The sequence below is a fragment of the Merops nubicus genome, unplaced genomic scaffold, assembly GCF_000691845.1.
Source record: "Merops nubicus isolate BGI_N331 unplaced genomic scaffold, ASM69184v1 scaffold18321, whole genome shotgun sequence".
NCBI lineage: Eukaryota > Metazoa > Chordata > Aves > Coraciiformes > Meropidae > Merops > Merops nubicus.
In genome coordinates, this window is record NW_008586456.1 from 88,027 (window position 1) to 112,065 (window position 24,039).

Below are 24,039 nucleotides of genomic sequence, written 5' to 3' on the forward strand. Positions count from 1 at the left end.
GAATTTGTTAAGATGGAGAATGGAGAACCAGTCCCCTTGATAATTGCAGCAGGAGGTGGTGGCAGGGCCTACAGGGCCAAAACAGACACATTTCATCCAGAAAGGCTGGAGAATGATTCCTCTATTCCAGGGTTGAATGGAAATTCAGGAGCTGCAGGTAAGGAAAGCTTATTTCTTTAAAGAAAATCTTTGTGAATGTGTGGTAATCCCAGATAACTCCTTACAAGGAGGTGAGGCAAAACTCTTCAAAACACAGTTCAGGGGGAACACGGAAGTCTAACAGCTGCATATAGGATGCACTCCCAGCACAGGATACTAAGGATACAGGCCTAAGTAAGGGTACCAGAGATGGTACGGTCATAGCAACGGCAACATTCTTCCAGAATAATGCAGTACCTCTCATAAGCGAAGTTGTTCAAGTTTTTATGTGGGAGTCTGCAGTGCCAACATGGCCATCCTGCTCCCTGCACTGGTCTGTGCTGTGTAGACATACTGACAGTTTCCCTGGCTTATGCAGAAAGAGCATAATTGCAACCTGGCTAGAAGTCTCTGTGAAGAGACTTTGGACTGAACAACCAGCAGAGCTGAAAGTGAGTCACGGGTGAGTATGTTGTGCTTAGAGTGGGGCTAGCAGGTGTTTTCACATCCCTTACACTACATTCCTTTTGTTCCACTTCAGAACCAGCTCAGGGTTTTTTCAGAAGTATTTTTTGCAAAGAGAAAGGGAAGGCTCTGTAAGCCAGAAACAAGTGGTTGGGGCGTAGGCAGGGATATCTTTTTACATTTTCCATAGAAAATACTTGTCCTTGTACAGTAGGTGAAAAGAAGGTGCAGAAGATTAACGTGGTCAAAAGCCCCACAGGAAGGTCACTTGTAGCACTGTGTAACATGCACATCCCCTCTTCTAGCAAGGCACTTTCAACCGAGATGCTTTGAAGGAGTGCTTGTTCTGCAGATCCCTGCAGTGTTTTTTACACAAAAATAACCCTTACCTGTGCTTCTTCTCTTCTCCTAACTGCAGGTGGTGGAGGTGGCTGGAATGATAACACTTCCTTCCTGTGGTCAGGAAAATCCTTGCTGGAAGGTGCTACTGGAGGAAGATCCTGCCCCCAGGCCATGAAGAAGTGGGGGTGGGAGACAAGAGGGGGTTTCGGAGGGGGTGGAGGGGGGTGCTCCTCAGGTGGAGGAGGCGGAGGATATATAGGTAAAGTGGCTTCATGTTCAAGGTGTCCCTTCCCCTCCTTTAGTGCTAATGATCAGCAAAATGCTGATAGATAATTCTCCTGTAGCTAGCATATCTGACTGTTATGTACTAGTATGTCTGTGTATTTCTCTTTTTAGCACTAGATGTATGTATGGCATTTAGTCTTTGAGCAAATAGCCAGATGTCAGTCCTTCAGCTGCATTCCTGGCTTTGCACTCTGCAAAATGTGCCATCAAGATCCTGCTGTGATTCTTGAGTCTTCCATTTTGGGGCTATAGTGCTGAAGAAGGAGGAGCTACGGGCTCTGTGCTCCCATTCCAGCACCTGTGTTTTGAGGACTTTGGTCCTGGAGACTGGCAGCCAGGCATTATGCCAAGGGAAAGCCACAGTTCCTTTTACCCTGCCCTGCTGTGAGTGGGCCTTGGTGTCCTGTGCAGGTGGTCTCTGGGGGCAGAGGCTCATGCTGCCAGCCAGGACCACTGTTAGTAACAATGATGTTGTTGACTTCAGTCAACAAGGAGCTAATTTCATGTGCTGCAGGTCTCAGGACAGCTGTCAGATGGCATTGTGTTGATTATAACTGGTGCGGGCCAGATTCAAGATCTCTACTAACCCATAATCTCCTGGGCCCCATAGTTTCTTCAGCCATCTGCATTGTGGTGAACTTCTTAACCCCTAGTTCTCCACACCTTAAATCAAGATTATGGTAGACTAGAAATCCTGAGAGGAAGTAATGAGTTTAAATTATTTAAGTGCATGTTTTCTACCAATGTTACTGTGTAATGCTTCTTTTTTCCAACAGATTGCCTCACATGACATAATTTTAATTTCACTGATGATGGTTTAAGAGGAAGAGCTATTTTTGAGTGGGGTGGGGGAATCTTTGCATGCTTCTAATACAAAATATATGGCCTGTACTGTGCTTCTAGTATGTTCTCTGTACTGCCCATATGTTGCTCCTGTTATGTTCTACATGCCAAAGCACAAGTGAGCAACTCATCAATTCCTTCAGTCCCCACTCCTGGTGGAGCACCCTGCTTTCAGGGTGCAAAGGAGAGGAAGGATATCAGATTATTCATTCCCTCTGCTGACATACCTTGATCAGCAAGGGTACTGAACTGAGCCCCTCAGTGCTGGTGTTTTTCAGACTCTTTTCTGCATTAATTTTAAGAAGGGCTTATGTGTTTCACAACATCCAAATGGTTAAAGATGAAGTTTGTGCCTTAGTTTGCAAGTCTGCCTAAAACAGAGCTAAGAAATTGATTCTTACAAGCTGCTGCTATTAAATTGAATTTCTAGAGATAAAAGACCAGTGGTTCATGCCACAACTTGCTAAGGATTCCCTGTATGTTAAATATTTTGATGTGTTCTCTTTTCTCATTTGGATGCCTCCCTAAATATGCTGAAGTCATGCATGTTGCAGTGCTTATCTATATTTTAGTGCTAATGAGCCTCACTCTGTTAAGGTAACTTCTGGTTTGACATAGGTGGCAATGCTGCAGTGGACAATGACCCAGAGATGGATGGGGAGGATGGTGTGTCCTTTATTAATCCAATTGGTACTTTATACACTCCAGCACTTAAAGGTATTCATATTGGTCAGAAGTCTTCCAGTGGGTTTATTTTGTGTTAAGAATAGTTTGCATCTGTAGGACACTGTACAACCCTTTGGGTACAACTTGGTGTTACCATGAACATGAGGAGGCAGAGTGATAGCACAACAAAGTCCAGTGGAGAAGTAACAGAAGGAAAGCAGGTGGAGAGAACACCAAGGCTATTATAAAGTAGTTCCCAACAATACAGTCTACCAGCCTATAGAATAATTTTTGGCCAAGGAAAGTGGTAACAGAACCTCATAGTTCAGATAATTTAGGAAAAAAAAACAGAAAAAGCACCTGACTATTCGCTAACAAACATGTTCCTTAGAGCATCTCTTAGCAAAGTAGCCACGCAGTTTCTTGAGAAAACAGTGCAGTGCTGCCCAGCAGTGTGTGGGAGTGATAAATAGTGCTGCTCCAGCCTGTGTTTACCCAGAAGTCAGTGTCCTGAATATGTTTGCAATGTGTTCAGAAAATATAAAAGTGTCTATTTACTAAAAAAAAAGAAGTTTGCTTTAGAGCAGCCAGAAGTATTTTCAAATACAGATGCACACTAGCCTGATAGATTCAACCAGAAGGTTTTGAAAACGTTGCAGTGTTTGATCTCAAAGGGAGTAAAGGCCAGGAAATGAAAAGTGTGAGCCCCAGGGACAGCTGAAAGGGCAAGTTTCTCTTGGCCTTGGCAGCAGCCTCCTTGCTAACCTGGCAGGACTGTCTCCTCGAAGAGAGCCAGTGCACCTCAGCTGCAGTGGGGCTAGTTTCTGTCTGAGATGGTATTTTCTGGTGTCTTTCTGGTATTTTCTGTCTGAGAAAGGGACATGAGCTATGGAAGGTGGGGAGAAATCGATGCCTTAAATGGGACCCACCCTGCCACATCTGGCAACCGTGACCACAGTGTCCCCTGTTTCTGTCAGTGCCCGAGGGACTGATATGAATGATCTTTACAGTAATTAATTCAGCTTCTTTCATCCACTCCCTAGTGACAGAGGGGCATGGAGAGGTGGATATTAGGCTGCATCTCAACTGCAGCCACTGTGAGATGGACGAGTGCCGTGTTGATCTTGAGACTCAAAAAGTCATTTGCTTTTGTGAGCCAGGCACAGAGTTGGCTGAGGATGGTGTGTCTTGCATAGGTAAGTACATGTATGGGGTGGCTGCTGGAGTGTGAACCAGAACATGCATGGCAAGAATCTGTAGTTTGGGCTGGAAGGTATCCTGAAAGTGCTATCTGGTCTTTCTTAAAACTGGCTTCTCTGGAATGTTACCTTCTTTCCTGCTGGTGCATGCTGCAGAGTTGTTTTGCTGGGAGGCAGACGCAGCAGAGCTGAGGAGTGGTGCAGGGAGCAGCGTGGCTGGCTTGCTCTGCGGGGTGTGTTTGGCACAGCCAGCAGCACTGAGGAGATTGCGCCTGCTTGTGCTGTTCCTCACATTCTGCCCTGGATCATGGAAGTTTGCTCACTGAAGGAATTTTCCAGCTAAATATAAGATCCAAGTGGGTCCCCTTAAGACCCAAAACCATGTACAAGGTGAAGGAGAATAAACTCCTATGGATCTGGACATATAAGGTGCAGGTAGAGAATCTATAAGAAATTGTGGGACGGATCTCTGAGGAAAAACACAGACAGGAAAAATACAGACAGTGCCTTTACTTACCTTACTTGAAAAACCAAGTGCTCAGAACTCCATTACTAGGTTTTCTTCATATTCTTGCCTAGCAGCTAGGGCAAGTGACTCCAAGGTTTTGGGATCCCACTCTCAGCTTTGTCACTGGCATGGGAAAAATTGTTCTGTATTTTTTGCCATGGTCGTTTTGCCAGGGTGAAGTAAACTTTAATATATGGTCATGGAATGCCTTGTGGTCCCAAGTGAGGATGCAGCTATGGAATATGTTGTACTACACTTATCAGGTTTTTCTGCCTAGATTAGATGCATTTAGGAGGTGATGTATTTCAGTCCTCCTCCTCCTTTTGCTGTGATTTGACACTGATAGCAGCACTTTAACCCTGGCAATGTAATAATCTTTCCACTTCTCCAACCTCCAGCCCCTGGTTTTTATGTTATTTTTTTTTTTCATACCCAGGTGTGCCCATGTTAATTCATGGATAGCAAATCATCTGTTTTAATGGCTCGATACTAATTGAGGAAAGTGAAAAAATGAGGTATTGGAGGTCATAGATCCTGAGAACTGATCGTGCCAGAGGTTGCTTCTATGCTATAGGAGCAGCAGCTGGGTAAAATGGAAGGAAGAGCAGAAAAATGTCTGAAAAAAAAGTGGCTGCTGGAAGAACATTTCAAACATGTAATTCCTTCTTCTTCTGCCTCTATTACAGCTGAGCCAGTGGTTCATCTCCCTCTCTCCTTGGTCTTGTCTGTAGTGACTTCAGCATTGGTGGCTGCTTTAATTTTGGCTTTTTCAGGAATCATGATAGGTGAGTGCTTCTCTGCAAAAGAAATTTTCATATGTGGTCTGGATCTGAGCCAGGGATAATTGGGTCCTCGGAGGCAGAAGGATTCGGGTTTTCAGCTACCACTGTATTTAATGACACCTTCCCACACACGCCTTAGCTTCAGATTTCAGTGGTTGTTTCTAAGCACAATGACCAATTTGAGGAGGTTTCAGTTACTGACTGCATCTCAAAAGAGACATTATTGCCTGTGTTGTAGCATAAAGCTGCCAGAACACAGCTGCCACTGGTTTTGTGAGAGCTGCTGGTGCTAATGCCTAAAAGCAAGCTTTATTTGCTTGCCTATATGCAGATTTAACCTCTTAATGTGTGACATTTAAGCTTGAAATCTCACATAGGTTCCCCTTTTACAAATTGCGACTCAGGAGGATGCAGTTATTCTTGACATCCGTTTTAGAAATTCTAAAAGGTATTTTTCACCCTTTCAGTTCTTATTTCAAACAATTGCTCACCTGCATTCAGTTGCAAGCAGAACAGATTTGAATCACTGAAAAGCAGCCAGGGATTCAAGCCACAGCTCTGACACCTTTCTTTGTCCACATGGTATATGGTCTGGGGGAAGGGAGGGATGTACCCAGAGCAGCAAATGGCAACTATTAAATTAGATTTGTGCAGCTGTTTCACTTTTAAGAATTTCAGGAGTTATCAGTTGCACACACATGGTCCTCCATGTATGGTTTCTGTCCTGACAGTACCCCTTTAAAATTACTAATTACTTCTCATGGAGTGGTAGAGTAATCCTCTTTCCATCCAGCTAGCCTATCATTGCCATCTCAGGAAAGGGCAGTAATTTAAAAAATCAAAGCAAAAGCAATGAGGAGGAAAATGGAGGACAGGAAGGGTTTGAGGAGAGGTCATTACACCCGTCTGCCTTTGTGAGTGCATGTTTACCCCTTAAATTCTTCCCCTGAGCAACATCTGCTGGAGAAGATGCAATAGCTATTACCGTCACAGTCTTTGGGCTCAGTCCAGCTCCCACAGAAATCAATAGTAAGGGTAATAGTGATTTAACCTGCTCACGATTGGCATCTTGCTTTGAAAAAAATACTGCAATATCAGTTACTATTTCAAGGAATATCCACAGGATGTCATCTTTCAAAGGTGTGATTTCTAATCATGTTTCAGAAGCATCAGTGAAGTGATTCAAGGAATATAATGCTACCATAAACTGATTTCAAATTTAGTCCTATTCTGTTGTTTAGAAACAAAAGAAGTTTTGTAAAATGAGCTAATTTTATGTACAATGTGTTATTCTGAGGTACCAGTTTAGTCTATCCATTTTGAACAATATGATGCGATAATTCATTTCAGATTTTAGTCCCTTTTACATGATTTAGGAAGGTTGGTTATATCCCAACTCCCTCAAGTTTGGAACTGGGTTCATACTTGAAATATCCAGTTAAACAGAATAGAACAAAACAAAAACCTCAGAACTGTGAAATCAAGAGATTTCTGCAAGTGAAATTCATTTTACCTCTTCCAACAAGTTCACGAGCAAGCCTGTTTCTTCATGACATGTGTAAATCAAAGGTTCATGGGTAACTTCAGATTCCATTTGCTAGCTGTAATTATTTGACATACAGAAATATGACATTGTCACTGTCTGGTTTGATTCCCTGGAACCTGGCCACATGGCAAATTCCAGTGGGACTTGCAGCACGGTTCCTGTCCTGTTCCAAAGTCAATCTGTGTCTCTGGTTTGCTTGTTCTCTATATTTAGTGTATCGTCGGAAGCACCAGGAGCTCCAGGCCATGCAGATGGAGTTACAGAGCCCAGAATATAAGCTGAGCAAGCTGCGTACCTCCACCATCATGACAGACTACAATCCCAACTACTGCTTTGCAGGAAAGACCACATCCATTAGTGACCTCAAAGAGGTGCCTCGAAAAAACATCTCCCTCATCCGGTAAATTCATCTTTGCCTTCCCCCTGCTTCACGCCGAGCCCTCACTTGTGCTGGCTCGTCACACGTCAACTCAAGTCTCATGCCTTTTCAGACTCGTGCCCCTTTTTCGTAAGACAGATACAAAGCTGCAGTGGTTACAGTTGTGTGGAGAAAGCTAGACTGTGGCAGTCTCCTTGACCTTTTAGGTGCAGTGTTAATCTTTTAGGATTAGGAGAGGAGCTGAAGAGTCGTCACCAGTAATTCGTGCACATCTTTTGCAGACTGTGCAATGAATGGCCCATTTCCAGTATGAGCTGATGAAATGATGGGAAGGCTGAGGCTTGTAGGAAGGTCTTTTAAAGTCTTTGATGGGATGTTTGTTAAGTATAATAGCAGGAAAAGCAATGGGTTTGAGACTGCCAGACATCATTAAAAGGACAGGAATATGAAACGAGCAGGATAGTCATGACTAGATCAGAACTTCTGGAAAGTTTGGAGTAGTCTCTTAGGAAAAACTTGAAAATGCAGAGTTCTTTCCCATCTTGCTTCTAGAATAAAGTGCGTGCCACTTATGAATGTGACATTACCCTGCTACCACACAGTTTTACACAAAAAGCCAAGAAGTGGAAGCAAGAGAGCTTGGAAGACTAGGGAACTTATGGTGCTAAAAAAGATGATGCTCAGAATAGTCTATGCAGTCTGCAGTGTTTTGCTGTCTCTTATCTCATTCCCCCTTACCTGCACACCTTACTGGACTGCATCTGGAAGTTTCCAGTTACCCTGTGCTGCTGCTGCCTTTGTCACTTGGGCTCTGAAAAGATTTTTGAAGTGTGACAAGCTGCAGAGAGCAGAAGATACAGCTGGGAATTGATAAGGGCATGGAAGATGGTCTTTTTGGGAGGAGGGCGAGTTATGAACTGCAGAGATCTGTTTTATACCCTCAGTTTGTAATAAGTTGGTCAGGCGTAGCCAAGAATAGTGTCTCAAGCTGATACCTAGGAAATGTTATTAAATGAAGTGGTTGAGTCATAGGCAACAAAAGTCATCACTGTGGTTTCACTGCCTAGACTGGTCTTTATCCTGGCAAAACTACAGACAGAGCTTATGCAACAGCAGAGCAGAGTGCCCTTGGCGGCACCTGTTTTGATGGACAGGAGAGCAACAGCCCATGAAAAAACAGCCCACCAATAGACCAGAGAACAGAATCAGCATGGCTCTCAGGCCAGGCCTGGCTCTACCAGGAAAGTACATGTTGTAGAAGAGAGCCTTTTACCCAGACCAAGATGCAGAAATGTCTCTTAAAGGCTCGAGCTACTACTGCTCACTGTGCAGCCCATGCAGGATTAGGAGGGATGCAGTCTCATTCTCTGCCAGAGTTGGTTGTGTCATTATGACACACCACTGGTCTGGTATAGCTATTGCTGTACTACTTGACTTAATGCTAAGTGTAGACTGAATAGACAGGAATGCAAAATCTGGATCACAAGGACATGGGACAGGATCTGTTGTGTGATTAATTCCTTTTGCTTTTTCTTGTGCCTTTATCCAAGATAAAACTGTAAATTTTTTAGTATCATCGGTACCAGAAACAGTTCTCAGCACAAATTCCTAGAGCTGAGTGCTTTGCAAAGCACTGTCATCACCGTTTACTGGCTAAGGTACTTACCCAGAATGACAAAATAAATCAGGAAAAGATACTTGGATTAGAATTCAGGTCCTTTGAGAACCATTGTGCTTTCTGGTTTCTTGTTCATTGTTTTCTTTAATGGTGATGTATAAACATCATGGGAACTCTTAATGTCTTTAAGGTGTGGGAACACCAAGACTTAAGATGTATCTTTATTGTCCTGTTTTGAAGCACCCACCACTAGAGCACTGACACCAAAGCCATACGAGAGCACTATCCACTGCACAATGCAGTGTGTAGGATTTGAGGATTGCTTTCTTACCAATTAAATACACTATAGGACTAGGAACGATCACATCAAGGTCTGGTCCCCTGCATAGCGTGAGGAGTGGTATCATCAGTGTCAATATCCAGTTCTCCCTTTTGCAGCACCATGAAAACTGTGAGCCCCTTCTGTAAGCTGTGACCATAGTGTTATAATGTGTGTTCTCTGTAGTAAAACCTTCTTGTCTTCTCTGGTCTGTCCAGGGGTTTGGGCCACGGAGCCTTTGGTGAGGTATATGAAGGTCAGGTGGCAGGGATCCCCAGCGACCCCACTCCCTTGCAGGTGGCTGTGAAAGTAAGTGACAGTGTACAAGTTATCATGATGGTTTCATGCACCTTTCACCCAAGAGTCCCAATGCATTGTAAAAATGGAGATGAATTAAGCATTACTGTAGTACTGAAGGATGTGGCTTGAAAGGTTACTCCTCTGTTGCAACATTTTAATCCATCATAGCAATGGTACAGCTTTACCATATGGGCTTGCGAGGCTATTAAAAGAGGTCTGTAAGTAGTAAGTAGACAAAGATTTCCCATACAGCTGCAGTAGACTGTGGGTATGAGAAACAAATCCCTCCTCCATGTGCTACTCCTGGTGTGCTAATCTGTCCAAAGCCTTTGAGTCAGAAGCCGAAAGTCTTCACAGGGCCAAGAGCAGCTGGTGTGTACGTGGAAGAGCCCGCAGGTAGGAGGTGGCTGGCATTCCAGGGACCTCACCGCTCCATTACAGGCTGGATATGCACTTGATGTGAGGCTAAATCTTAAAAGACCCTGGTAGGGTTCTCCAGGCCTTCTAGCTATCTTGTTTTCTCCTAGAGGTTACACAGCAGCACAGTCCTACTGCTGGTTACAGTTCATAGTCTTGCTGAAAGGGAAGAGGATTGAAGTCTCAGAACGCCGAGGAACTGTGGTCTCATTCCTTGTCCCCCATACAGCGGAGTCCCATATGTTGAGCACTGCTCCCTGTGCACTCTGGGCTATTTCCTTTGCTGGGAGGAGGATGACAGTGGTGTTGATGGGCCATGTGTTCTGAGCTTTAGCTGTCAACAGGCTTCATAGTCTAGTTTAGTAACGGTTTAGCTACTATCTTAGAGTGAGGTTTCTTTTAGAGAAAAAAAGATTGCTGCAGACAATGTGTTTTTGATTGTGCCAGGTGTTCTACATCTCTAAGCTGAAATATGTTCTCCTCCTCAACCTGTTCTTTCTTTTCCAGACATTGCCAGAAGTGTGTTCGGAGCAAGATGAGCTGGACTTTCTCATGGAGGCTCTCATTATTAGGTTTGTATGAATAAGATGAATAGCACTTGTGGAGGCTTGCAAAGCCCTGTAAAGAAAATCACTGTAAAGAAAAAAAGGTGCTTTCAGAGGTGATGACCACACAACACATCTATACAGTAGTTTTAGCTCACGGCTGTCAATATTTTACAAAGAGCGTAGGCATTAACAACCTTTTCTGTTCTTACAAATGAAGAGGCACCAGATTATTAAGGACTCAGTTTTCGAGAGGGTCCACAATGGTTTTCCCTACCCAAAGTAAAAATCTTTAGGCCAAATTTTCAGAATTGATAATGGGATTCTTTGGTTTCTCACAGAGATCAGAACAAGAGGTAAAAACAGACCTCGGGAGTTTGGGTCTGACTAGGCAAAACTAACAGATGGCATTGACTTAATGTTGCTGTCGTGTCAGATGTCAGTGACAGACTCCTAGAATCCATGACAATAGTTTCCCATCACATTGAGGTCTGGAGAAATATGGAAGTATTAGAGACTAGACCTTGAGAAATATCCCCTATAAGATCCCTGTGTCTGTTAGTTATTTGGGACACCTCTGCCCTAGCCCAGCTTCTGCCCTTGGATAGGGAAATTAGGAGCAGACTTTTTTCTGTTACCAGACATTCTCTGCCTTTGCTGTCCCACAACTGTTGCTGTAGTCCAAAAAGGATGAAGAATATAGGAAGAAGAAATGCAGCCAAAAGCAACTCCTTGTGTTTCTGTACTATGCAGACAGACCCAGAGTGCAGGAGTAGCACTTTGGTTTCATCCCGTTACCCTACCTGTGAGATTTATTGCTTTCTTAAATCCAAACATTCCCCCACAGCAAACATTTTGATTCTTTTTTGCAACTGTGCTCTTTGGATTAAAGTTGCTCCATAATTGAGTCGCCCTGTCTCCACAGCAAGTTCAACCACCAGAACATTGTGCGCTGTATCGGGGTGAGCTTGCAGGCTCTGCCCCGCTTCATTCTGCTGGAGCTCATGGCTGGAGGGGACCTGAAATCCTTCCTCAGAGAGACACGGCCTAGACCGGTAAGAACAGAGAAAATTGAATTTTATTTAGTAAGCTGCTGCCACAAGGCAAGCACATAACTGTAAAAGAGCTGACTCATGCAGCCACTATTTCCCAGCATTTTAAAGGGTCAGAAAATTTCTGATGCTAGAAGACCACAGTGGGGCCCGGACATAGATGTATAGGGAACAGAGGCTGCCAGGGTTATGCAGAGATGCTTTATCCATGGACTTTTCTAGGTAGCATTGGAGAAACTATTTAAAGAAAGAACAAAACCAAAGTTTTTTTAAGAAAGAAGTTAAACTGTACTCTTACTTTCCTCACGCCACTGTGGACAGGTTTGGAGGAAGCATTGGGCTATTAAAGATAAATCCATTATTTCAACTGCTGATTAGGTGCATTTCTGTGGATATCTGTCAGTGCAAGTTTGACATAGGCAAGGAGAGAATGTGGCCTGGAGCTGTTGTCTTAATAGCACAGATCTTTAGTCCAGAGTTTTAAAGGTTTTCTCACTGAAATCAGCATCAATAGGAAATGACAGTCAGTTAGAAATGTGTGAGAAATAAATTACAATGTCTAGAAAAGAAGCAGTATTTCAGAATAATAAAGTTTGCTATGAGTCCCTTGATCAGAAAGGCACCCAGAATGAAGTTCAAGTTTAGCACCAGGGCCCAGCTCCAAACTTTGTCTCTGCATTTCTTTGACACAAGGCAAAATGCTGGATTTTATCAGTAAAAGAGAGACAAAAATAGATATAAATAAGATTCTTCCTTGAGGCACCTGGAAACAAATTGACCTTGTGTTTTTTCCTTGCAGTCTGGTTTTCAGACACGTAAAATGCTCTGTGTTGCTCAGGTGCAATGCAGTCTTGGACGGGTTGCAATAAAGTGTCTCCTCTCTGGGTAAGAAGGCTAAACACCCAGAAAAGTCAAAATGTTTGAAATCTGAGCCAGCAGTCTTTATAAGGAGAGGCTGGTTTTCTGTAGCACCTAGAGATGTTCTCATTAGCTCATACAAATAGGCTGGACTTGGTGGTAGGTGAATGGGGCTGTTCATGTGTGCAGTGTGGGCTCCGCAGTGCAGAGCAAAGTAGTGTGGGCAAAGTATGCTGCCTGATAGGTGCCTTGTTTAAAACTGCCAGGACAGGCTGTGCTACATGTGTGAAGTGGCGGGTGAAACAAGATGGTATTGGGCAAGAACATTCATCACTTTTCAACGATAGCATCTTTTGGGCTCATTAAATTAGAGAGAGAAGCCAGCTCAGTAAAATGAACCAGTTGATTTTGTAGATGAAAAGATCTTTATAGTGTGTCATGGGAGCCTTCTGATCTGAGGAGTTTCTGTCTGTCCATGCCCTAGTCATGAGTCCCTCTTTCCATGCCAGGGCTTCCCTTTCTGTTAGTAGTAACTGTGCAACCCCTGTGAAAGCTATGTCAGGAGAGGTGGCTGGTCCACTCCAGGCATAGCATACATTGCTTCCTTGGTATTTATCTTTCTGCCTTCACCGCTTCTCCTTCCCTTCCTCTTCTTTCTTGTCTTCCCTGGCCTGTTTGAGGTTATCTGAGACTGACCATACCTACTGCTACACGCAGGAGCTGTTCCCAGCACCCTGAAGATCTTCCTGTCATCCTGCATTTAACTTGCTCCCAGGACTGAAGCAGACCTGGGACTGGTGCTGCAGTTTTCTGCCCTGTCCCATGCCTGTCACACTTTGGGCAAGTTGAAGTTCAAGTGCAAATGGGCAGTTGCAAGCTGGAACTGATTCAGAAAAGCAGTTTCCAGTCCCTCTTGAACAATTGGGTGAAAGTGGACAGCCTGACTGTGTGCAGACACAGATCCACACATTTGTAACACCTTCCTTCCTCTTGCCTTGCCCTGTTTCTGCTACCATCCCATGCGGTGGCTGCCTGGCTGGAATGTCAGGGTAACACATTGGCTGCTGGGGCAGCTTCTGAGGGGCTAATGGCAGTTGTGAGTGCCAAGAAATGAGCCTCTGATGCATGTGTTTGACTGCTGGCTCAGAAGCTGTGAGGAGAGGAGGCTGACTGATGAGAGGTGAGATGTGTGCGGGGTGTTGTGCTCTGTCAAGTGTGGGATTCAGCTGGGGAAGTGGATTTAACCTCTGCGTATACTTGAAGTGTGAGAGTCTCTGCACACGTGGCTCAGTACTGCAGGATGGATCTGTCTTTGCACTGCTCTTAATGAACCCTGAGCTGCTTTGTTCCTCCTATTGTTCGTTCAAGGAAGACAAGCAGAAAGTGGGCAGAGCAGACTTGGATGTCTAGCTTTCCAGGCCCAGGAAAGGAAAGGAAAGACAAGAAACAGTGCAGAGTAAACAAGCTGCAATGAGCTTTGCTTCCAACAGGAATTATTGCAGCACACAAGACCTATCTGACTGACTGGGTTACAGAGGTGCATCATATGGAGTACTGTTGTCATTTCCCCTTGGTTTTTTCCAGTTTTCTACTTTCCATCTGATTTCCTTACTGCCTTGTCTTTCCCACCTACTTCTGCTTTCAGCCTGATTGCAAGAGAGATTTACATGTTCATTCTCTAACTTCATCCTCCAGTTGCTCTCCCCACTTCCCTGTCAGTGACTTCAAATTCATTTGCCAGTTTCAGTCAAATTTCATAGAGGTGTGAAAGGCATTAACTTGGCATTAATTCCAAGATTTCAGGAAAAAGAAAGCACCACACTAGAGCGACCTCTGAGCAAAAGAGTTGTCTTGTTTGGCTTGCCACTGGCCAGGAAGACCCTGTGTGACTTGGAGCAAGGCACAGGCAGCAGGCTGCCTTGCACTCAGCCACTGAAAAGCGTGGAAGGGAGCAGAGGGAACAGAGGAGGAGAACGTGAAGCAAGGGAAGGGGGAACTTACTTAAGACATTGTGAAAGACATAAAATGGGAAGCTAGAGTTACCACAGGAGGTATCAGGACATGATATCCAACATAATGGGAGATCAAGATGCTACCAGCACAGGTTATTTATTGCATGTTGTTCATCTCTGTTCTTCATGTAAATATTGAAAGCCAACACGTAATGATTTTTCTGAACTCTAAGCAAGAATGATCATATGTGTAAGCTAAATGTTCATCCAATATCACTGATACATTCTTTGGAATATTGTCAGTTTATTCCAGCCAGGTCAACTCCATAAGCTTGAGATTCATACTTCTCCATGGGTCCAGGATTTACAGCCTTGAAGGGTATCTGTGTTCTAGTTCTAATAAAATCTCACAACTACTACAGGATTGCCCCTTCCTGCTCATTTGGAGAGAGGCAGTCTGGTGGATTCAGAGACTCCTGGAATCGGAGCCTTCGCTCATTATGAGTGTTGCAGAATTGTCCATTCTGGGAAGTTCAGTACTGATCTCTCTCTCACACAGTGCACGGCAACCAAAGCTGTGGAAGATAAATCATATACAGATAAATGATTCCCTTCCTTTGTGTTGTGCAGCCTGTTGCACAGAGCAGCGATTACGGTGAACAATACACAGAATTTCATTCACCTTTAGCACAATTCAGCCTCACCTGGGGAGATGTCACACTAATGCATCCACCGTGTCCCCTGCTCGGAGCAGTGGTGCATTGCAGCTGGCATTGTCCATTCATCTGGGGAGCAAAAGCTGTAAAGTGAATCCTTTGGTGTCTCAAGGCTGCTCCCCTTGCAAAATGAATCCCAAACCACCATTTTTCAAACAAATTACATGGCTAAATTGTCCTTGGCTGGGCAATCACATCTGTTTTAGGACTGTATGTAGCCAAATAAAAGGTAGAAGAAAATCATCCAAGGGAAGGGAAGGAAAAGGAAAAAAAAAGGAAAAAGAGAAAAAAGCTATGCTGTTCAAATCAGCCTGTGGCTTCAAAGCCTTGCATTGTGGCTGAGGTCTGGAATCGATTCCACAGTAAAGAATAAGGCTTTTACTCAGTTTTCACTTCAGGTTTCTGACCTTACCCAGAAGAGGAGGGAAAGGGTAGATTGAGATATTCATTTCCCTTCAGCTATGCCCTGAAAGGGGAAAAAGAAGGCATCTGCATCCTTTCTTACTCTAGCCATCTTGTGTAGCTGGTGAGTCACTTAATTCACAGAAGTAAGAAAGATTATTCCCCCCTCCCCACAGAAGGGGGTGGAGGAGGAGGCTTTATGTTTCCAGGAAATGTTTGCTCCACAAAAATAAAAGTTTAAGGGGAGACACAATCCAGTGTTTTAAAGAACCCTTTAAGTACATTTGTTCAATGAATTTACTATGTAAACGATAAAATATAGGCAGGTGATACAAAGGGGTGTTGGGTTATGGCGATGCACTATAAAAAACAGGCTTTGTTCACACAGAAATGTGGTGGTTTTCAATTATTTCATTAGGCAAGTATCAAGGCCAGGTTTTTCCTAATCTCTTCAGAAGACATTAAGACTTCTTTTAGGTTTTGCCAGCCAATGCCCACTGTTTAACTACTGGCTGCTGCCTGCTACAGAGCCTGAACTTATTTCAAGTCCCAGTTAGCACTGGCTGAGGTCAGGTGGGATGGCCAACACTGCATCGCATCGGTCTGGAGATACATTTCATCACAACAGACAGGCTGGCAGAGCCAGCAGTCTCTGTCACTGGAGAACCCATGCTGGTTTGTGCGTTGGTGGGAGAAGACCCTTGGGCAGGTGTGCCTTTTGGACAGTGGGCAGAATGGTTGGTGTCATGAGAGAGAGATAGAGGGTGGGGTGGACTGGTTTGGTCCAATACCTGAGGCCACAGATAAGCTCCAAGCTAGCAAATGGCTGCTGTGGAACAGGCAGCCACTGCCACCCAGTTGTTACACCCCACTGGCATTTCCAATTGACATTGTGATTTCCTCCTCCCCCCAGGGCTGGCCACGGGGATCACTGATTCATCCTCCGTGCAGAAGCTGCTGGTTTGGCTTCAGAGGGCAGCAAAGGCGAGCCAGTGCCAAGCCTGCCCTTTTCACTGAAGCATCTGGCTCCTGCTGGCACGGGCTGTAGACTTCATCAGAGGGGCAGGAACAAGGACTTGGCAGCCTTAGTCTTCCATAGCCGTTGGCTACAGAAGCCTGTGTCAGTGCTGTGAGGGGCAGGAGAAAAGTTACACAGATGTGGAGGAGGGAAATGACTCATGCCATTATACAAAATGTCATTCTCGTTGCTCAAGGTGACTTTAGAGAAGAACTAGCAATAACGCCAAGCAACTGAGTGTAGAGCAGTTTAGGCTACAGATCTCAAAAATCACGCTGGAAATTCAGAAGCGTCTCCCATGTGAACTGGGGGAAATTCTTACAGGGCATCCCAGTGGAGCCAGAAAGTCAGATCCAGCTGTTCCATTCTGTCCCTGGGATTTGTATGACATTGTGCCTGCGCATCCTTTGCACAGTTCACAGATATAAACTCTCCCTTAGGCATTTTTGTAATCCCTTTGTGGACTAACGTCTGAGCTACATCACTTGTTGGAGAGTTCCCAGCGCTGTATCAGTGGCAAATCATGCTGTGTTCTTGCTTTTAACCCACGTTTGTCCCTTGTCTTTTGGTAGAATCAGTCCTCCTCCCTTTCCATGCTGGACTTGCTCCATGTGGCTCGTGACATTGCTTGTGGGTGTCAGTACCTGGAGGAGAACCACTTCATTCATAGGTAAGTGAACACGACTGTGTCAGCATGACTTGCATACAGGCCAGCACAGACTCCTAATGCCCTGCTTGATACGTTTATGTCCTGCTGCACTCTAGTGGCTGGATACCTTTAAACAAGGTAGATAAAATCAGAATAATAGAAGCAATTAACAGAAAAGCTGCTATAAATCAGGTTGTGGAAGTCTCTGGTTTTACCAAAGATTCTGAGTTCTGTCTCAGTGCAGAGCTTGGATACTCTGCAAATGGAAATGCAGTCTTGCAAGAGAAGTCTTCAAAGCTCTTCCCATTATAAATTTTGCTTAGTACCTTTCTGCTCTTTCCAGAACCCTTTTCTTCTCCCTCTCGAAGAACAGCCTTACAAGTACAGCCAGAAGGGCAACACCTAGTGACTATTGTCACCTGCTCCTGCAGAACAAGGTGTTTGGCAAACATCTAAAATTCTGCCCATTGAGTAACGATGAGTAGAGAGCTAGTTGACTCTGAAAGAGTTACCCACAAGGTATGCCACCAGGTTACTCAGGTCTCAAGGTTTACTTCAGCCCAGCAGAGGTGGAGCTGGAGCTTGGCCTGCATACACAGATTCAGGCCCATACCTTCAGTCTTCAGAGCAACACCTGCACATTGTTGTTCTTCCTGTCTCTGACAGTATGACACCTGTTTGACGTTTGAACAAACATGCTAGGAACAGGTCAGTGGATCATTGCCCAGACAGCTTGATGTTGGGACTAGTATGTTGCTGAAACCAGCCCCGTTGCTTGCAACTCCTTAGAGACTTAAAAAGAGCTCCTGGGGTGATGGGAAGCTTACAGGAGGACCATTCTTTCAGCTGGAAGGTGTTATGTGAAGCTTACAGAGGAAATGTTGAAGAGCAGAACTGCTCCCACTGTTGGGGTAGATTGCAATTTGGGATGTGACTAGTTATCCATAAACACTGATTTTTCTGGCTGCTGTGGGCTCTCTGCAGCTCAGGGAAGCAGGTGTTAGTTTTCTTTTTGGCTTGCAAAATTTTCAAATGATTAAGTGGTTCTCCTCTTTCTGTTGCTTTTCTTCCCTTTCCTTGTAGGGATATTGCTGCAAGGAACTGCCTCCTTACCTGCCGAGGGCCTGGGAGAGTGGCTAAAATTGGAGACTTTGGAATGGCCCGGGATATATACAGGTAGCCCAGGGTACCCGCAAGTGGGGGCTCACTAGAATGAGAGGAGCAGTGTTCCTGCAGGGGAGTAGGCTTGAGAGCTGCTCCACCTAACCCTAGCAAGGCGAGAGTGGAGACATCCCACCCTGATGAATCCCAGCTAATGCTTTTTTGGTGTTTGCCTTCACCTGTAGCTTAACTGTGCTCTGGAGACCTTCCCCACCCCTGGCAGCTTTCCCCGGGGTAATAAAGTCCGATGGTCATGGAAGGCATTTTTTCTCACTCTTGGACTCTGTCCTCAGTATCGTGTCTTGACTTTTTCCACACTGAATGGCATTGATGTGCCCTTTTGTTTTGTGATCCCAAATCATTCTGAGTTTAATCTCTCTCCTTGATTCTACCCCTGCCCCTTCAGTTTGGTGTAAATCTCCTCAATTTACTGCAGATAAAGGAGGAAGGTGCAGAGGAAGGTCAGGAAAATGTAATCACCCAAACTGGAATTCAGCCAGGAGACAGGGTTAACTACTCTGCTCTTGGAAGAAGTGTGGAAATCTCTAATGACCATGAGCAGTGAGGGCTGCAGTTTGATAAGGCTTCTTCTAGATGATAGCACCTCCAGAAGTGCAGCACCGTGTCCTGCTGTGCTGAGGAATTGATTTGCCTCCAACTCGGAGGAAGGTATGCCTTGTACTCTTGTCACCTGCACTGTTTATTCCAGTGCCTTGCTTTCTTTTTTTTTTTTTTCCTGCTTGGGGATTCTCCTGTGCAATTACTAAGCAAGACCTGGCTCTGCTTAGCTTGAGATCTGACAGTATCACAGCCTGAGGTGATGCAAACAGAGTACTACCTGCAGAAACCCAAGTGTATCAGAGCTGCTTTTGGTTTTTTCCCCCTCATCTCTCTCCCTTCAAAAAGAGCTCTCACTCTGCCCCACTGTCAGATGAGACTCTGCTGGGACAAAGCAGCATCTGTCACGCTCACGCAATGAGCAGAACCCACTGCCAAGATGAACGCTTTGGTGCTGAGTTTTCAAAGGTGCCTTTGAAGTTTGCACATGTTTCTGTGTCCAGGAATATCCTTTGGATGCTCAGGCTGCGTAGTTATGAAGAGATACCAGCTTGCATGAGCAGCCTCCTGCAGCTGCCAGCACAGGATTTGGGACTTGTAGGTTTTATTTTAAATGATGATGACATTAAAAGACTGATGTAACTCCTGTCTCAGGAGCACAGGAGGTCTCAGGAAGTGGGTTTTTTTTGTACTACTGCCCCAGCTCTAATGGCCAAACATCCTCCTCATCAAGCTCCTCGTTCTTATAGGGGGTTTTGGATTTCACTTGCAGTGCTTGAGGCTGGGTGCATATGGGACAGACTTTATTTTTGGTGGAGATGCTCAAGGTGACCACATGTGAAGTGTGGTGGAGATCGTGCTGTGGCTGAAGGGCAGGAGGATGCTTTGCCAGCAGAAGTTCACTGTGTGAGTAATTCACTAGGAGTATGCACACAGACCAGGATAACTTGGGTTCACCAGGTTAGGCCTAAGGTGAGGTAGATTAGAGCAGTCCTTCCATGGTCTGCCCATTCCCACTATTTTTGTGAGAAGGAACAGGTCTCCTCTGCATTTTCTCTGCCGTGCTCTTTCCCCTAAATTAATCTCTCCTCTGGCTCATAATTTTAATTATTTGTAATTATAAAAATCCTGAATTAATGACATTTTCTGAATTCTTGGCTGACTCTTGGTCTTCTGTGTTCTTTGCAGAGCCAGCTACTACCGGAAGGGTGGGTGTGCAATGTTGCCTGTCAAATGGATGCCTCCTGAGGCTTTCATGGAGGGGATATTCACCTCAAAAACAGATACATGGTACGCTTGCCTCTCTTCTCGGTCTGTCTGTCTCTGTTGTAACCCCTTTTGTAAAGTGGAATACTTTGTAAAAAACACATGTTCGTGTTCATTTCTGCTCTACAGACAAGGGAGCAGGAAGAGTCTCCCTTTGCTGCACGTAGCTCTTTCCAATTTTAATCAGGAAGATCATGATGTCCAAGCATCTGACCAGATGAATGCTTTGGAGGGGATCTTCTCCCAGCCATTGTCCCCAGGGGTTTGCAGGTCACACCACGCAGGCCCACGGCTGTGGTGTTACATAGGGAATGTTTTCATTGTACTCTGAGCTATGGTGGAGTGGGGATTTTGGGGCTCAGAGCATCAGTGGGGATTCACTGGTGTGTTATTTCACACAGGGTAGCTTATTCAAGAGGAGGAGTTTGCCACAAGTGGTCAGGACACTGCTTCACTCAGCCCTGTCTCCAGCAGTGGCTGATGTCTCATCCATAACCTGACTTTCACATTTGTTAACATTAGTCAAACAGGGCAGGGTACAAGACCAAAGCAACCATATTTACCTACCTATATGGGAGACTTCAATAACTTAACAGTCAACTAATGGGTATTCATTAAATGATTCAAAGTCTACTGTTACAAACTGTGCAGCCTATTTATGTCTGAATCCTGCAGCAGTGATTTCCACAAGCTGGCTGAGAGCAATGCTGATGGTGTTGCTCAGTGATGGTCGTTCCCATATTCTTTACTTTGTTTTCCATCACTTCTGTATTCAGGTCTTTTGGCGTATTGCTGTGGGAGATATTCTCTCTGGGATACATGCCCTACCCTAGCAAAAGTAACCAGGAGGTTCTGGAGTTTGTCACCAATGGAGGAAGGATGGATCCACCTAAAAACTGCCCTGGGCCTGTGTATGAGATTTTAACTTTGATATATTCATGCAAAAACATTCCTGTTTCAAATGCTGTTCTCTAGTTAAAAGTTAACGACTTTTAAGATTGATCTTATTGTGGCTGATCAGCATTATTGGACTTGAATGCCAGTGACTACTATTTAATTTTTCTGTCTGTTTTGGAGTGTAGTTCAGGGCCTCTTTCAGAAGCACTGGCCACTGCTTGTTTGGTCAAAGATGATGCAACATTTCTGTGTCTTAGTTTGGCTGTGAAACTGCAAGTAGGGAAACCGGGGTTCCATTATCTGTAGCCTTGCCTACACTTAGGACTTGTCCAAGGGATTTGGGGTGGGCGAGTCATTTCTCTGATGTGCTGTGGATTTCACCCCACTGGTGGCCACATGTCAGTGGTTGCCTGTACATCAGTTGTCTGACTCTGGGATGGCAGAGCACCCTCATTTGTTAGAAGTCCGAGTGGTGATGTGTGCTTATGGTTTCTAAGCTGCAGTGACAAGCTGTCATGTTCCAACAGGGTCTGCTGTTTATGAACATCTCCCATTCTGCTCTTTCAGTTACCGCATTATGACCCAGTGCTGGCAGCACCAGCCTGAAGACCGACCAAATTTTGCCATAATCCTGGAGAGGATTGAGTACTGCACTCAGGTATCTGTTCATTTGTCTCAAATGAGATGGGTGGAGAGGGTTCTTTCTGAGGAGTGGTCTAGACAAGCCGGACCACGAGATGAGAAGGCAGCACTGCATTACTGCAGTCAGCAGTCCAGGGAGACTGATGTCAGCTTGGGACAAGTGGCTGGGTATCAACCTCATTGGGTGGTTGATCCTTCTTGCCTTTCACTGCTGAAAGGCAGAGGCTTACACAAGTTTACAAACAGCTGACCTGGAGCTCTGCTTCTGCTTATAAAGGCTCAGATTCCAAGGAGCAGAAGAGCCAAGAGGGGACAGCGCCCGCACTCGCTTCCTGTCCTCCGGGGCAGCCACTGCACCCCAGGGTCTGTCCCTAGGGCATGGCCAGCACTGAGCAGCGAGCTCCTGGCTCAGAGCACCCTTTGCAGGTGGCTTCTGCAGCAGATGGAAGCTTCCTGACTCTGGCTGCACTGGAGAAGGTGGCTGGAGACAGCTATAGGGGTGGGGAGGCTAAGGCGAGGCAGCAAGGAAAGGGCGTGGCTGGCTTTCCAGGATGAAAGCTGATTGATTTCTTTTTTACAACAATTTTTAGCTTATGAAGCATGGAGTAGTTTGGAAAAATCTTTGCTGCCTATATAAAGTGCAAGCTTCTTGTGTGGCCTCACACAGTTATTTGCCTTGATTCGCTTTCCCTCACTGTTCAGGAGGCTTGGTCAGGTTTTCATGTGTGTTTGGCTACTGGGATGGGGAAACAGTGTATTCTGCTATCTGTAGCGTGCCATGGTGTCTAACAATAATTAAAGGTTGCCCAGATCACCACATGTTCTCTCAGTTTAATTTTCAAAACTTCTTAAACAGCTCAGAACCACAGTCCCTGTGGATTTGGGCTTCAAGGGGTCTGCCAGTATTGCCTGATCTCTGCATTCTCATTCCTCCCTTGCTGTGCGGAGGCAATACTTTCATGGCTGAAACTTTCTCAATATTCTCTGAGAATGTTATGAACTTCAAGATTATATAGATTCCAAAAAAACATTCCCACGGGAAATTTGGCTGGACGTAAAAAATGTTTTTCATTGTTTTTGTGCCGCTGCTGTTCTGTGGTGAGTTTTAGAGTTGCTTTTTTTTGAAAGAGTTCAATTTTTAGAGTATCCCATTGTACCTCACGGCTAACTGCATTTTGTCAGCATCCTCTCCAAAATGTAATGTGGGCTCTGGGAAGTGGGAACGATGCTCTGTGATCATAGAGTGACAACTGTGAAGTGTGTGCTGGGTTTTTGATGAAGTCTGAGTGTGCATGATGGTAGCAGACTTTGAGAACTTCTCACTGTTCTCTTTGGCAGGATCCAGATGTCATCAACACTGCTTTGCCAGTAGAATATGGCCCATCAGCTGAGGAGGAGGAGAAGGTAGCGATGCGCCCCGATGATCCAGAAGGAATTCCTCCTCTCTTGGTCTCCACACAGCAAGACAGAAAGGATGACAAGCAAACGCTGCCATCTCCACCACCACTGCCATCATCCATCACTGCCGTAAAACCTCTAGGGAAGTTGGGAGCCTTGGAACCGCCAGTACCAGGGAAGGTGCAGTCAGCCTCAACAGGAGGACATATCAACATGGCCTATGCCCAGTCCAATCCCCCTTCTGAGCTGCACAAAAGCCGGGGCTCCAGAAACAAGCCCACCAACCTCTGGAATCCAACCTACGGTTCCTGGTTTGCGGAGAAGCAGGCCAGCAAAAGCAGCTCTCTGCGGGAGAAGGAGATACCCGAGAGGGAGAACGTGGGACAGGAAGGAAACTGTACTGTGGGGCCCAACATTGTGACTGGCAGGCTGCCAGGCTCCTCCCTGCTATTAGAGCCATCTTCCCTAACAGCAAGTGTTAAAGAAGTGCCTCTCTTTAGGCTCCGCCACTTCCCCTGTGGGAACGTCAACTACGGATACCAACAGCAGGGCTTACCCTTGGAAGCCTCCGTGCCACCCTGCACTGGCAGTTACGAGGACCCTGTCCTTAGAAACAAGAGCCACGTAACCCCGCAGGGGCCGTGAGAGCCCTCTACCTTCTTGACTTTTCCTCCTGTAGCCCCTGAGCCTTGGAGAGATGTCCTGTAACCCAATGCACTACGAGCAAGGGATCAGACAGCGTTACTTCCCATTTTGTGCCAACTTGCTCCAAAAGTGCCACCCTCAAAGCTGTGATTTCAACTAACATGAGAGGCTTCAAATCACCAGAGCCCCAACACAGTAAAAGAAACACGGGGGGGAGGATCCAGGGATCGGATGTTAGCTGCAAGGCCCAGCTGCTGTTGCATCGCCTCATACGCATGGTTGTTGTCACGCCCGTCCTGTGAGCTTTTCTCAGTTGTGTGTTCCCTGCTTCAGTGTAAACCCCGGCTCACGGCCTTGAGTGTCTCATGTCTGCGCTCTTCCACTGTGGAACACCTGGAGATCTGCAGGTGGCAGAGGTTGTCGTGGGCTTAGGGAGAGCAGCCTCTCTCCGAACCGAAAAAGGACCCGGGGGC

The 24,039-nt window shown here is 45.4% G+C and overlaps 1 protein-coding gene across 1 annotated transcript in view; it reads left to right on the forward strand.

Annotated features, from left to right (window-relative positions):
- ALK (anaplastic lymphoma receptor tyrosine kinase) overlaps positions 1 to 23,566 on the forward strand; it is a 102,916-nt gene extending 79,350 nt beyond the window's left edge. The window contains exons 12-26 of the mRNA XM_008948668.1: positions 13 to 157; positions 1,022 to 1,204; positions 2,692 to 2,790; positions 3,783 to 3,935; positions 5,133 to 5,231; positions 6,988 to 7,174; positions 9,309 to 9,399; positions 10,315 to 10,379; positions 11,278 to 11,407; positions 16,923 to 17,020; positions 18,083 to 18,175; positions 19,907 to 20,008; positions 20,761 to 20,895; positions 21,449 to 21,539; positions 22,862 to 23,566. Coding sequence (XP_008946916.1) covers positions 13 to 157; positions 1,022 to 1,204; positions 2,692 to 2,790; positions 3,783 to 3,935; positions 5,133 to 5,231; positions 6,988 to 7,174; positions 9,309 to 9,399; positions 10,315 to 10,379; positions 11,278 to 11,407; positions 16,923 to 17,020; positions 18,083 to 18,175; positions 19,907 to 20,008; positions 20,761 to 20,895; positions 21,449 to 21,539; positions 22,862 to 23,566 — 2,376 coding nt within the window. The remainder of the gene's footprint in view (positions 1 to 12; positions 158 to 1,021; positions 1,205 to 2,691; positions 2,791 to 3,782; positions 3,936 to 5,132; positions 5,232 to 6,987; positions 7,175 to 9,308; positions 9,400 to 10,314; positions 10,380 to 11,277; positions 11,408 to 16,922; positions 17,021 to 18,082; positions 18,176 to 19,906; positions 20,009 to 20,760; positions 20,896 to 21,448; positions 21,540 to 22,861) is intronic.
- The last annotated feature ends 473 nt before the right edge of the window (positions 23,567 to 24,039 follow it).